Raw genomic sequence first — 15,963 nt, forward strand, 5'->3', positions numbered from 1 at the left:
TGGAAATCTGTTTTGTTTTCATTGACGTGAGAGCAGTGAACTAAGAGGAAACAGCAAAATCACTATATGTAAACACAGGTCACGTGGAGACTAATCTACCTCCCCACTCTAACTCAGACTGCTCTGCACATCAGCCCCCAATCTAAGATATTTCCGAACCGGGGCAATACCCCGCCACTCCCTCGAGCGTTTAAGATAGGAAGACAAAAATTTAAAAAATCGAATTTTCAAAAATGTTCATTTTGCAGCGCGCATCTTTCTGAAGAGTCTGATGCATAAAAGATGTGTTCGAGGAAATGTAAGACATGTTATTTGGTCTTGGTGTGCCAAAGGGCAGTGCTTCGCCTCCTCACACAGCATTCTTCTATCGCACATCACTGTACTTCGCCCTGTGAAATTTAAACGTGTATATTTTGTAATGAATGCCATCATACCATATTCAGGACAGTTGAAATTAAAATGTCCTGTGGTGCCTCTCCTGCTTACAATCGGCCGGTTTGACATCTTGCTCCCCCCTCCATAGACAGAAACTTCCACATGGGAAAAATATCTTAAAAACAAAGATTCCAAGACTTACCAAGCGGGAAAGCACCGGTAGATAGGCACAACGAATAAAACACACACACAGAATTTCGAGCTTTCGCAACCGGCGGCTGCTTCGTCAGGAAAGAGGGAAGGAAAAGGAAAGATGAAAGGATGTGGGTTTTAAGCGAGAGGGTAAGGAGTCATTACAATCTCGGGAGCGGAAAGACTTACCTTAGGGGGAAAAAGCGCGCGCGCGGGTGTGTGTGTGTGTGTGTGTGTGTGTGTGTGTGTGTGTGCGCGCGCGCGTGCGAGTATATACCTATCCTTTTTTCCCCCTAAGGTAAGTCTTTCCGCTCCCGGGATTGGAATGACTCCTTACCCTCTCCCTTAAAACCCACATCCTTTCATCTTTCCTTTTCCTTCCCTCTTTCCTGACGAAGCAGCCGCCGGTTGCGAAAGCTCGAAATTCTGTGTGTGTGTGTGTGTGTGTGTGTGTGTGTGTGTGTGTGTGTGTGTGTGTGTGTTTTATTCGTTGTGCCTATCTACCGGCGCTTTCCCGCTTGGTAAGTCTTGGAATCTTTGTTTTTAAGATATTTTTCCCATGTGGAAGTTTCTTTCTATTTATTTATATACACCCTCATCAGAAAATTTGCACTCTTTATTCCATATCAGCTAACAACTTGCTGCTTTGTGTGACATAAATTAAATATAGAATACATAAACCCAGTAAAGACATGACACAAGCAAGACAACACACATTTCTTCAATCCTCAGCTCCTACAATTTTTTTCCTTCTAATCTTGCTACAGCATTACATGGCATGCTTTACTTTCTGCGAAAGAATCTATTACCTCATCAAAGTTTGTCAAACGTTTTGCTACATGAAAAGTCGAAATGTCATTGTATAATACTAAAAAAGCTGTTGATGCAAATAGAACCCAAGACAGGTGTAGTTTCCCAATTTGATTACGTCTATTTTGTCACCGTCTGCTACATAAAACAAAATAGGCCTTTCTAATCCTTCAACAATTGTAATACACACCAAATAAACGAGACTATTTTGACACAAATGGTCTTTTTTGTAACGAGAGAATATAATTCACAAAGTACCAATATCAAACGCTTATTAGGCCTACTACAAGCAAAAAGTTTTATGATAGGAAATAGTTTCACACTTCACTCATATGCTCCAGTTTCTCAAATACGAGATCGAAAAGTAGTAGTACGAAATTTTTATACAAACTTGGAATTGTCATATTGTTCCACAATTTGTGTGATGTCCCTGTTTCTTCTCCTTCCTCGTTAGAGCTTGTGTGATGTCTCCGTTTCTTCTCCTTCCTCGTTATAACAAACAGTCTTGATATCACTAGTTCTGTAACTATACCTGGCGATGTCAAAGCTTATTCGCAGAATAACACCACTAACTCTGCCAGAATCACCAGTTTAGTTATCCCGCGATTATTCTCCAGTCAGGCGTTGATACACGTTCGTACAACATGTTTTTCGCGCTTCTTCCAGAATAGAACTTAAAGCAGCTGCTAGCCAGGGACTGTGCAACTGACCTTTACTAGTACAGTGATCTGGCCAAAATTTCACTTTCTTGGATACACCGAGAAGATAATATGTAATCTTTCTTACCTGTTATTCGTTTGTTTCCACTCCGGTTGTCTGAATTTATGGATTTAGCTAGTAATATCAATGCTCATCATTTGCAAATGCAATCAACCACACAATCAGACAGTGGTTGGCATTCATCCGTTCAGCCTTATTCCGCTCAGCTCGTATAGCCCCTTTTGCCTGTATGAAAGTTTGTTTCTACATGTGACAAGGATTCCCCTGACAGAGACATCTTGTGCACTATGCACGCATTTACAAATCAACTTACGATTCATTCAGAAATAAACTTAGAAAGTGTTCAAAAATGTTCAAACACCGACAGATGCGTTTCAAAGTCATATGAATAATTGATAGACTAACGTGCGCTAGATGCTAGTCGCTTCATGAAACAAGGTTTTCCCCCCTCAAGAGTATGAATTTGCCCCCCACCCCCTCCTAGATCTGGGCCTGCTGCACATGCAAGAAAGTGGCAGCTTGGGCGCTCCAGTATAATTTTTCCCAGTTGCATCTAGCTGTTTGCTGCGACAGCTTACACAGCCAACAGCCATATTTCTGTAGCCAGAAGCGGGAGAAGGTACTACCCAACTGCGCATGCACATGATCCCGCTCGTAACTGCTAAAACGAATCTAATGTAAACAGTTGCAACGTCACACTCATCGGAGGCAATTTATTGTTACGGTACATTGCATAGTTTTCCTAACGCCTTTGACACATGAGCACTGTGTTTTGTTGGTGTATATGGCACATTTCCTTTGTAATTTAAGTTTTATTTTCATTTTTTCTCTCGTTAGTGTTTTATTGCTGCAGTAGCGGGATACTGTAATATCCTTTGTTAGAGTATCGGTTCTTACCAGTCAAAATTACAAAAAAATAACTGAAAACAAAAACAATGAAAAATTCCCGGAATTCTAAAAAAATTCCCAGGTTTTTCCCGGTTTTCTCCTGGGTGAAAAAATTCCTGGGTTTTTCCTGAATCTCCCAGTTGTCCCGGGTCGTATACACCCTGTATTAAGAAAACAGCAACAACTGGTGCATTTAATCCTTGTGAACTGGAGCAATCTAGTGCAATCAAACAATGTTTTATCTGTGTGGATGAGAACCAGCTGATCAAAGAGAGGAAGGGAATGTTGAATACATTCAACTGTCAAGAAACACTCTTACTTTCGCAGATCAGGTATTTTTTAAAAAAGTAGAGGGAACTTTATGCTTCAAAAAGAATGGCATAAGAAGTAAAGAAGATAAAGCTAGAAAAAGGGATACTTGCACATCCCAGAGAGCAAGTGGAGAAAGCAGCTTATACAAAGTTAGCTGAAAGGTTACACATTTATTTTTATTTACAATGGACAATGTAAGTCGACCCAGCCTTTTTAATCTTTCCTAGTCTATCCCAATCTCCTCCCTGATGAATGAACTATAAATCACTAGAACTAGTATTGCAAATTTACTTTTATATGTGTACATAACAATGAAAAGTCCAGGATAGAATAACAACAGTATGGCAAGGAAAGACTGCAACTCACCACGCAGAGGAGTTAACTGAGTTGCAGACAGGTACAACAAAAAGAATAATAAACGTATTTGAGCATGTGTCATTTAGAAGGCAACAATAAAACATGAAAGCATAGAATGAAAAGGACAAACACTGAATAATGTAATTTCTCCTGAAGGGCAGTATTGATCAGTAATTCTGTACTTGCTCCTGAGCAATTTGGAAGTAATGTTTGATGCTTATCAAAAAAGAAATGGACCTGATTATGTAAGTCACAAGATCCAAATTGATGTGCGAGAATAGGAATAGCAGGGTCACATTCAAAGAAGGTGGGGTGGGGGGGTCAAATTATTGCACCTTAAGTGAAGTGACACCAACACGAAAACAGGTCTGCTGACAGAAATAAATGCATGTCCTTCAGTGGTAGTGAAAAGTCACATGTCAATGGTCAGATACAGAGAATCCATTTGCAGAAAAATTGTAATTCACTAATTCTGTGACAGGCACATAGACAATACACTGACAAATGATCTGTGCCTTACTATTTTCTCAAAATATGGGAAAAATAGTTGTGACAACATTTTTCAGCCTGTCTGAGTAAAGATTATGCTATGGGTGTTGTGTTATGTTCTTCATTACATTATTTTTGTGTTCTGCACACAATATTGTCTAATGAAGGCAAACAGCAGGTTTATGGAAAGGGTAAATTACTAATCACCTTACAGGGGATGAGGTGGTCGCATACACAGGCACAGTTCAAATCTCCTAAACATTATTTGGATAGTGCGAGCGCGCTCGCGCCACAAGGCCTTTTCTGACCAGAGACAGTGGTTGGTGTGTGTGTGTGTGTGTGTGTGTGTGTGTGTGTGTGTGTGTGTGTGTGTGTGTGTGTGTGTGTGGAGAAAATAATATGCTAGCATGATGTTGACCGTCCAGTAGTGTACAAATATTAAGTGGTTAAGTTTCTTGACGCCAGGGCATTCTACTCAGCAGCTTTGAACCCCCGTAAACATTGTTAACAAGTTGTACCGTATCTCCCTCCGCTGCCAAACTCTAATGGCGCGGTGGCTGATGGGCGTAGCTAGGTTTGTTCAAATGAAGATGGTTGGTTGGTTGGTTGATTGGGGTTGAAGGGACCAAACAGCAAGGTCATCAGTCCCTTGTTACAAAGGCGGTCAGTTCCGACAGAGGGACAGCTCGGAAGAGTCAAAAACGATAAAAGGTAAAAGGCTAAAAAAGTGCAGTTGTGTCGTCAATGATAAAAACACAAGGAGGGAAGTCAATAAATGGGCAACCTCAAGAGAGGAAATATCCCACCTGTGATGCAGTACAAGCAAGACCACATGCTATTTAAAAGCCTTCAACCGCCAGAGTGTAAAAGGGCGGATTGTAAAAGGGATTAAACAAACCTAAAAGGCGATAAAAACAGTAAAAGAAAAAAGAAGGAACATGGCCAGGGAGGGGGGTCAGGAATCTCCAAGCACAGCCTACAGTGGGAGACATCCCAACCCTCACCGCCCTGCCCCTACTCCAGAGGGAGATGAAAATCCTTAAAACTGAGAATAAAAACCACTTTCACGGAGGAAACTGAGAACCAGTTCAACCATCCGGGAATCGTCTGCTAATATTAAGGGTAAAGTGCAGGGAAGTCTGTACTTAGTACGCAGAGCTAAAAGAAGGGGGCATTCCACCAAAATGTGGGCCACTGACTGGAAAGCTCCACAACCACAAAGTGGGGGTGGCTCACCACGCAAAAGAAAACCATGGGTCAGCCTGGTATGGCCGATGCGAAGACGACAGAGGGTGGTTGAGTCCTTTCGCGAGAGGCGTAAGGAAGAACGCCATGGGACAAGTGTCACCTTAATTGCACGAAGTTTATTAGACAAGAAGGTAGCCTCCCAGGATGTGGCCCATGATTGCGCAAAGTGGGATTTGAGATGAAGCCGTAAATCCGCCACAGGAGGGGTGACAGGAAATGGGGGGTAAGTGACTGCTCCCCCAGCCAAACGATCAGCAAGCTCATTTCCTTGGATGCCCACATGGCCAGGGACCCAAAGGAAGCTAACAGAACAAGCAGCATGGTGGAGATCAGCGAGATGGTCATGAATGGAGGAGACCAAGGGATGATGGGAGAAACACTGGTCAAGTGCCTGAAGGCCACTCATTGAGTCTGTACATAACAAAACGCGATTGAGCTTGGACTGTTTAATAAAGGCCAGGGCCCGGGAAACCGCCATCAATTCCGCAGTGAACACCCCACATGCATTTGGCAGGAGATGATTTTCCATGCCTACAGAGGAGGTGAAGGCATAGCCCACACGATCAGCAGATTTAGAGCCATCAGTGTAAAAAACAACAGCATCCCGAAACTCAGATAAAATGCGGCGGAAAAAACAACGGAACACCATCGGGGGAACGGAATCTTTCGGACCTCGGCAGAGATCCATCCGAACTCGGGGCCGAGGAACTAACCAAGGAGGTGTGTTGGGGAAGGAACGTGGGATACAGGAAAAGGAAGGAAGCTGAAAATCACGGCGAAGAGACGCTAGGCGGAGCCCAACCGGTAAACCCGCCCGAGGGCGGGAGTCAGGTGGGCGACTTCCTTGGGCAGGGAACAGGATAGAATAGGAAGGATGAATGGGAGAGGAACGGACAGCGATTGCATATGAAACCAGAAGCTGGGAGCGCCGAACGGAAAGGGGGGGGATCCCAGCCTCAACCAGGAGACTATCAACAGGGCTAGTCGGGAAGGCACCGATGGCCAAATGGATACCACGATGGTGGACCGGATCCAAGAGGCGCAATGTAGAAGGGGCAGCTGAACCGTAAACTTGACAACCATAGTCCAAGCGAGACAACACTAAGGCCCGATAAAGGTGGAGGAGAGTGGAACGGTCAGCACCCCAAGAGGTGTGGGCAAGGAAGCGAAGGACGTTTAGTTTACGGAAACATCCTATCTTCAGGCGTCTGATATGAGGCAGCCAAGTGAGCTTGTTGTCGAAAAGAAGGCCAAGGAAACGAAACTGTGGGACCACAGGTAATCGTTGTGCATTGAGATAGAGCTCTGGATCGGGGTGGACTGTCACACGGCGACAAAAGTGGACCACTCGTGATTTTAAAGGAGAAAACTGAAATCCGTGTGAGATGGTCCATGCAGAGGCACGCCGTATAGCACCCTGGAGCTGCCGCTCTGCAGCGGCCATCGAAGAGGAACTAACCCAAATGCAGAAATCATCCACATACAGAGCAGGAGTGACCAAAGGACCGACGGAGGCCACAAGTCCATCTATAGCAATGAGGAACAGAAGTACACTCAATACGGAACCCTGAGGGATGCCATTCTCCTGGGTTCGTGGAGAACTTAAAACTGTACCAACCCTAACCCTAAACGAATGATGAAACTAGAACTGGCGGATAAAAATCGGGAGTGGGCCCCGAAGACCCCACTCATGAAGTGTAAGTAAGATATGATGGCGCCAAACCGTATCATAGGCCTTGCGAAGGTCGAACAATACAGCAACCAAATGGCGGCGCTGGGAAAAGGCCTGCCGAACTGCGGATTCCAAGCGAAGTAAATGATCGATCGGAGACCGTCCCTCTCGGAAGCCACACTGGTAAGGGGACAACAGACGCCGAGATTCGAGGACCCAAGTGAGCCGACTGGCTACCATCCGTTCAAGTAACTTACAAACAACGTTCGTCAGACTAATTGGCCAATAGCTGTCGACGAACAGGGAGTTCTTACCGGGCTTAATGACGGGAACCACGATGCTATCCCTCCATTGAGAAGGGAAGTCACCCTGGAGCCAAATACGGTTAAATACCCGGAGAAGATGTTGCTGTTGTGGAGCACTGAGATGTTGAAGCAGTTGGTTATGAATGGAGTCTGGGCCAGGGGCCGTATCATGAGAAGAGGAGAGTGCGGAAAGAAGTTCCCATTCAGTAAAAGCGTCGTTGTATGATTCTGACTGGCTGGGGGTAAAACATAAGGCGGAAGCTTCGGCCCGCTGTTTCTGGGGAAGGAAAGCAGCCGGATAGGAAGCTGATGCCGACGCTGTTGCAAAATGGGTCGCAAGGTGTTCCGCGAGAATCAACGGGTCCGTGCAAAGGCCATCCGGGAGGTGAAGACCCGGGAGGGTAGACTGCCGATGGCAACCTTGGAGAGAGCGAAGTGTAGCCCATACCCGCGACAGAGGGACAGCAGAACCGAGGGAAGAAACAAAGCGTTCCCAACACATCCGTTTGCTCCGTTTGATTAAGTAACGGGCTTTTGCGCGAAGGCGTTTAAAGGTAATAAGATTGGCAACGGATGGATGCCTCTTAAGGTGTTGCAAAGCTCGACGGCGATCACGGATGGCAACGGCAATGTCCGAACTCCACCAAGGGACCTGCCGGCGGCGAAATGGTCCAGATGAGCGCGGGATAGCAAGGCTAGCAGCGTGAACAATCGCGTCAGACATGTCACGTATGACATCATCAATACCATCCGACAATGAGGGAGAAAAAACGACCTGTGCAGTATACAGAGGCCAATTGGCACGTTTGAAGGACCAACGAGGTGATCTGTCCATAGGGGAGCGGGAAGGGAGCGAGAGAATCAACGGGAAGTGGTCACTATCGCAAAGGTCGTCGTGCGGTGACCATTGTAGGGAAGGGAGGAGGGAGGGAGAAGAGAGAGAAAGATCAATGGCAGAAAAAGCTACCATGACCGGCACTGAAATGGGTAGGGGAGCCATTGTTAAGAAGGCACAAGTCGTGGTCGGTAATAAACTGGTCAATGAGATGACCCCGACTAGATGGAAATGCACTGCCCCACAAGGGATGATGTGCATTAAAATCGCCAAGTATAAGGAAGGGAGGAGGAAGTTGCTGAAGGAGGGCACTTAAGGAGGCAGGTGTAGGAGTTCTGTCAGGAGGGAGATACAGATTGCAAATTGTGACCCCAGAGTCCAGGTGGATCCTAACAGCAACTGCTTCCAATGTAGTTTGGAGAGGAATCCACGTGCTGGCAATGTCCGTTCGGACCAACGTGCAAACTCCGCCAGACGCCCGTAGGGGGCCGACCCGATTTCGACAGAAAGCACGGAAGCCACGGAGGGTTGGTGAGTGACCACCAGTAAAATGAGTTTCTTGTAGAACCACACAAGCCGCAGAGTAAAACGAAAGAAGGGATTGCAACTCCGGTAGGTGACGGTAATAGCCATTACAGTTCCATTGGATAGCCAAAGAACGATGAGTCAATTGGGGGGTGAACAGGCTAATGTCAGTCATGCCGGTGGGTCACCACCCGTCACCGACAAGGAGGGGGCGACATCCATGAATAACAGGTCAGAGTCAGGTTGTGAAGATGGGGACGAGACCTCTGGCGACACCAGAGACTCCTTGTCCCGGGACTTGTGCTTCTTCTTTCTTTCTGTTTGGGATCGTGGAGGGCTGTGCAACAAAATGGAGCCAGCCACAGCAAGATCGGGAACAGAAAGAGAGCGGGCGATCTGGGGGCCCGCAGACCGTGGTTCTCGTGGTGGCCGCGTGGCAGCAGACCTTTGGCCTGGAAGGTGCCGGGAAGGGGGATCCCGCGAGGGGCGCCCATGACCGGCAGACGCCGAAGAAGCAGGACACTTCTCCAGCCGGGGAGAGGAAGCGGTGCCTGGAGGGGATGGTGTGGGAACCGCAGGGGGAGGGGGGAGGAAAGGGGTTCGGGACTGGGGTAAGGAATGAGGAGGAGGGGGTGAAGATACTACTGAAGCATAACTAGTTGTCAGGGTCACTGGATGAAGGCGTGTATACTTTTTACGGGCCTCGGTATAGGTGAGACGATCAAGAGTCTTATACTCCTGTATCTTTTTCTCTTTCTGATACACTGGGCAATCCAGTGACCGTGAAGAATTATTCCCACGACAATTTACGCACACAGGTGGGGGAACACAGGAACTTCCCTCATGGAACGGATGTCCACAGTCACCACAGAGGGGGGCCTACGAACAGCGCGAAGACATGTGGCCAAAACGCAAACACTTGAAACATCGCATAGGTGGTGGGATGTATGGCTTCACGTCACACCGATAGACCATAATCTTGACCTTCTCAGGGAGGGTGTCCCCTTCAAAGGCCAAGATAAAGGCACCAGTGTCAACGCGGTTGTCCTTCGGACCCCTCTGAACCCGCCGAACAAAGTGAACCCCCCGCCGGCTTAGATTGTCCCGAAGTTCCTCATCAGATTGAAGGAGGAGGTCTCTATGGAAAATTACACCTTGCACCATGTTCAAGGACTGGTGTGGGGTAATTGACACAGGAATCGTACCAAGATGGGTACAGGCACGGAGAGCTGCAGACTGGGTAGCTGAAGCGGTTTTAATCAACAGCGACCCAGACCGCATCTTGCTGATAGAGTCCACCTCGCCAAACTTGTCTTCGATGTGTTCAACAAAAAACATAGGTTTCGTATGAGTAAAAGTATCCCCATCAGTTCTGGCGCAAACCAGATAGCGAGGGAAAGGTTTCGCCCCCAGCCGACGAGCCTGGCCCTCCTCCCAGGGGGTAGCCACGGAAGGGAAGGCGGAAGGGGCAGAGGAAGCAGCACGTGAAGAATCTTTTCCAGTCAAAGAGACGGCCGGAGAACGGCCAGAGTTGTGGACTCTTATGCGTTTCATGAGCATAGTGTCCGCCCTGATACCACCCACTCCGATGAGGGGCTCTCCTCATGGGCGCCACCCAGCCACAGCAAGGGCCGTCTGGCACGGCGGCCATTGCTGGGAGTTCCGATGCTCCAGGACGACAAGCAACCACTCCTAGGCTTACATGAGGTGGTCACAGCTCAGGTATCAGACGTGTGATCCCTGTGTTTTCAGGGGGCTCAACCAAAAGGGTACATAGTGACCCCATCACACGGGCTGGCTACCGTGCTGGCTATGGACCCTAGCGTCAATCAACGACGTAAAGGAAACGATGGAATCAATGATGATGGCACACGCCGGAGACACTAGGTAAGGTGCTCTTCCCCAAACGGCTCACACTACGGAAGAAAATTTAGTGATGGAGGTCAAACCCCAGAGGGGACCAGAGAATACCAAAAGGATGAAGGAATTACAGAACAAGGCCGAATTGCAAGGTCAGCAGAACCAGGAGAATAGCAGGGCCAACATAAGGAGGGACACCATAAGTAGGGACACCAAGAGAGGGAGAGGAGAGGTCGGAGGGAAGGATGAAGGACAGGAAAGGAGGGGAAGGGAAAGGAAATGCAGCCCGGAAAAAGAAGGAAGGCTGCAATAGCTCGGGGCCCCGTGCTCGCCACGCACGTACTCACGAAAGGACCGCGAGCCCCCTGGGGGGTCAAATGAAGATATCGTGAATAATCACAACCATGTCAAAACTGTCTCCACTGCGCAAACATACATTCGTGATTGTTGTGATCACTATGACACCTTTGTCGAACATTATTTAGCGTGTTTCGGCGTATGGCCATTTGGAGTGCTAGTTGACACCATCATTCAATTTGCATTGCTCGAACATTTTTAGTGTAAGCACAGCGCAGGTTATGTGTTGTATACATGCTGAGCAAAACATGTTTCGAGGATTTATTCTCATTGTGAAGTGCAGTATTTACGTATGTATATTTTATGATGTTACACAAACAAACAATGTGGGTGATAGTGTGCGTGCATACTTCCCAGACAGTTACCAGTTCCAGTTACATCAGCAGTTTTTATTATATAATAAACCTTCATCAGATGGTGAAGAAGTTCCTGACCAGTCTTTTGAAGCCTGTTATGTACATGTATTATACATAGAGTGCAAGGGGTTATCCTATATGTAACTTTTACAGCGTACGACATTATTTTCCACATTTTACATTTTCCCGTAGTCTACACCATTTATTTTTTTAAAGGTCCCTTCAATAGGGTAAAAGTGGGGATTCACTGTAATTTGTTTGTAGCCATTTGCTCTGATAACTTTGTTATGATGATGATTAATTAAATGTTGGACAAAATGAAGGTCACATGATACACCACATCAATTCTATTATGGGTTGATCTTCCTTCATAAGCTTTTTCTAGTTACTGGTGAGGCTGTACAAAGTGGTACTGGTGAACAGCATTAAGTGTTTTCTGCACTGCACTCACTTAACTAAGTAACACTGGGTGGTGCAATATGGCAGTCTCCCAGAATGTAACCAATATTCACAGCAAAGCAAAGTCATCCCTTGAGCACAGGAAGCTCTGACTAGTCACCACACATACATATAAGTAGAACACTGTAGCTCAGGTTTATAATTCATATTCATTTTAAATTTATACAACAAGAATGGAAAAAACTTCATACAAACAAATTTTGTTGGCCTATCTATTTCCGCAAAGTTGTCAAGTGACAATATGTAATCAATTTCTACCTTGTAAAATTACCTTCATGCATCAAAGGGCTATCTTTCAGTAGTTATTTACTTTTAAATTAAAGAATAATGCAAGTTAGAAAAGTATACAATCTTTGTTTGATTTTCAGACAACTGTGAACTCACTTTTGGGTGTGTGCACGCACGCACAGAGAGAGAGAGAGAGAGAGAGAGAGAGAGAGAGAGAGAGAGAGAATTACACATATAAAATATTTAAAAATGTACTTTTGAACCAATTTTTGTTCAGTCATCTCACAATTTTAAAGTGCACTGTTTCAGCAGTAAACATGATTAAGCTGATCTATTTCTGAAGATTATACCAGGTGTACTGGTATGAAATGAGCGTTAAGATACAAATGTATCGATAGGGAACATTTGTTGTGAACGAGCCTTAATTTTTTTTTTTGGTTGGTATGACATCTGTCAAAGACATTTAGCATACATCAAGTCACGGAACAAACAACATATGTCTCCATCGTGTTAAAAATGTCGAATTTTGTACCAGAGAGTGATGATTAGCGGAAAGCATTAATGTTTGTTTGTGTTTGAAAAATAGTGCTGCAGCGTCACATCGAATGCTTGTCGAGGCATATAGTAATCATGCTCTATCAGCAACATGCAAAAGATGGTTTCAACAGTTCAGAAATAATGGTTTTGATGTAAGAAATGAAGAATGTGAAAGACCACCAAAAAAGTTCGAAGACGCCGAATTGCAAGCAATATTGGACGGAGATGATACTTTGAGTCAGAAGCAAATGGCAGCAATGCCAAATGTTGCACAACAAACAATTTCTGACCATTTGAAAGCTATGGGAAAGATCCAAAAGTGTGGAAAATGGGTGCCACATGAATTGGATGAAAGACAAATGGAAAACCAAAAAACCATTTGCCAAATTTTGCTTCAAAGACATGAAAGAAAATCAATTTTGCATCGAATTGATACTGGCGATGAAAACTGGATTAATTTTAAGAATCCTAACCGAGAAAAATCATAGGTTAATCCAGGACAACCATCAACACTGACTGCAAAACCAGATCGATTTGGTAAGAACACAATGCTCTGTTTGGTGGGATCAGAAAGGTGTGGTGTATCATGAGCTTCTAAAACCCGGTGAAACTGAATACTAATCGCTACACACAACAACTGATCAATTTGAACTATGCATTGATCGAAAAAAAGACTACAATGGGCCAGAAGACATGGTAAAGTAATTTTAATACACGACAATGCACCTGCACACAAAGCAAAACTGGTTCAGGATACAATCAAAACACTTGGCTGGGAGCTGCTACCCCACCTGCCGTATTCACCAGACTTGGCCCCTTCCGACTACCATTTGTTTTCATCAATGGGACACACACTGGCTGAGGAAAACTTTGATTCCTACAAAGAAGTCGAAAATTGAGTGCGATTGGTTTGCTTCAGGAGACAAACATTTCTTTTGGCGTGGTGGCCACAAACTGCCAGAAAGCTGGTCAAAATGTATAGAAAGCAATGGTCAGTACTTTGAATAAAATGTTTTTACTTTTTAATTCAATATTAGTGTTTCATTAAACACACACACACACACACACACACACACACACACACACACACACACACACACACACACACACATATTTCATACCAGTACACCTGGTATAGTATTCAGAAAGTGTTCAATGAAATCCCCTTAGATTTTTCAATCAATAAGAGTTCCAAAACTTTTTCTTTCAACTTGTACAATCAAGTGCCTGGAAATCTTAATTCTGACCATGTTCACAGCAAGTAGTAATTACCTTTCACCAAAAATGTACTCACATTTGTTTCCTGATATACTCCTTCAAGGTGATGTCATCCAAATGCATGTAACTGTTGTTTCCATAATAAAATGTACCCATATATGGTGTCATAAAACCAGATGCATCACCATTCATGCCATAATTGTTAACCTAGAACATATAAGCATTATTTATTAGTAGAAGATTCAGTGATGCCCATCAAAATTTCATAGAAATCAGCTGAAATAATATCTAGTAAATCACATCACAATGACATACCAGAAGCTAAGGAGTAAGGGCTCACTCTAGCAGTTCTTTTATGAGTTGATATAGCACAAAACAAGCTCTGAGCTACATTAGTTATGTCAGAAAAATATAAGACACACTAGACTCTTGCTAATCCGACCATTCCTTGCACATATGGGTTAGCGGAAGTATCAGATTATTAAGCATCTGAAATTTACTGTAAACACATAGGGATTATACGGGATGTTCAAAAAATCTATAAAAACCGTCCAAAATCCATCGATGAAGTGAAAACTGCAATATTCACTTCCACTGCTTCTGTTACAGAATAAATGTTACAGCTTGTGTTTTTAAACATGATTAGATGAACTGAACTGTGTATTCAACAACAGGCGGGACACATTCAACATTTAATGTGAAAATTTGTAAGTAAAAATGAATATTCAATAAATTGATAACTTTTATTTCACTGAGTTTCATTTCAGTATATTCACTGCGGTATACGGCACACCCGGCTAACAATCATACGGCACTGCGGAGACACTTTTTGAACACCCCGTACTTTATCAACTCAACAGACATATACATTTTCACAGAAAACTTGGTCCTTGAAAGGGTACATATATACAGCAGTATCACTCACTATGAAACATGCCCACATTTTTAGCTGCCACAATGATAGGTGAAGGCAGTATGCTTTAATAGACAATTGAATTACTAACATTACATTGGTACAGCAGGTTTCTGATTGTTGCATAATGTACTCCAGAAAGATGTCTACAGCTTTAGCATCAGGATTGAGAGAGATTTCTTCAAGTTACCTCACGTACTCTTCCTCATCACTTATCATAACTTTCTTGTGAACTTTTGATTATCTCTTTTATCTACTCAAGTCTTGTCATAAGTAACTGCTCTGCGAAGAACCTCAGTTCAACGTAACTCTAATTTTGGGTTTCTGTTTGAAGCCTGGCATAACTTGTTTCCTTTTAGAAGCCTCTATTTCGAAATAAGATAGCATTGTTTAGCAATGTAATTATCTAATAACATAACTGAACATGAAAATTCACTACTGTATGCATCACTGTTGCTTGATCAGTTAGAGGCTGCATGTATGCCAGTTTACTGACAGGCAAGATTAGTAAGAGTGTACTGTGTTTATTTTGAATGCACAGTGTAAGTCATAATTACTATTCATATGAATATAATAGAGGGAAACATTCCACGTGGGAAAAATATATTTAAAAACAAAGATGATGTGACTTACCAAACAAAAGCGCTGGCAGGTCGATAGACACACAAACAAACACACAAAATTCAAGAGTTCGCAACCCACGGTTGCTTCGTCAGTTAAGAGGGAAGGAGAGGGAAAGATGAAAGGATTTGAGTTTTAAGGGATAGGGTAAGGAGTCATTCCAATCCCGGGAGCGGAAAGACTTACCTTAGGGGGAAAAAAAGGACAGGTATACACACACATATCCATCCGTACATACAAAGACAGACCAACTGCTTGTGTCTGTGTATGCGCAGACGTGTGTGTGTGTGTGTGTGTGTGTGTGTGTGTGTGTGTGTGTGTGTGTGTGTGTGCGCGCGTGCATACACCTGTCCTTTTGTCCCCCTAAGGTAAGTCTTTCCGCTCCCGGGATTGGAATGACTCCTTTCCCTCTCCCTTAAAACCCACATCCTCTCGTCTCTCCCTCTCCTTCCCTCTTTCCTGACAAAGCAACCTTTGGTTGCGAAAGCCTGAATTTTGTGTGTATGTTTGTGTGTCTATCGACCTGCCAGTGCTTTTGTTTGGCGAGTCGCATCATCTTTGTTTTTAGATAGAATTACTATTCAGATAGATATAAAGTAAATAACAAATAAATCACGAAAAACAAATCTTTAATGGAAACATCAGCCAAAATCAAAGACAGAAATAATATTAGAAGACAGAATATT

General features: G+C 44.2%; 1 protein-coding gene across 4 annotated transcripts in view; it reads right to left on the reverse strand.

The window, feature by feature from the left end:
- The window catches only part of LOC126282237 (la-related protein 1B), a 142,292-nt gene that overhangs the window by 48,953 nt on the left and 77,376 nt on the right, over positions 1-15,963 (reverse strand). For all 4 annotated transcript variants that reach the window (XM_049981820.1, XM_049981821.1, XM_049981823.1 and 1 more), the window contains one exon: positions 13,820-13,950. In XM_049981820.1, coding sequence (XP_049837777.1) covers positions 13,820-13,950 — 131 coding nt within the window. The remainder of the gene's footprint in view (positions 1-13,819; positions 13,951-15,963) is intronic.

Source organism: Schistocerca gregaria, chromosome 7 (assembly GCF_023897955.1).
Source record: "Schistocerca gregaria isolate iqSchGreg1 chromosome 7, iqSchGreg1.2, whole genome shotgun sequence".
In the NCBI taxonomy this organism is placed as follows: domain Eukaryota; kingdom Metazoa; phylum Arthropoda; class Insecta; order Orthoptera; family Acrididae; genus Schistocerca; species Schistocerca gregaria.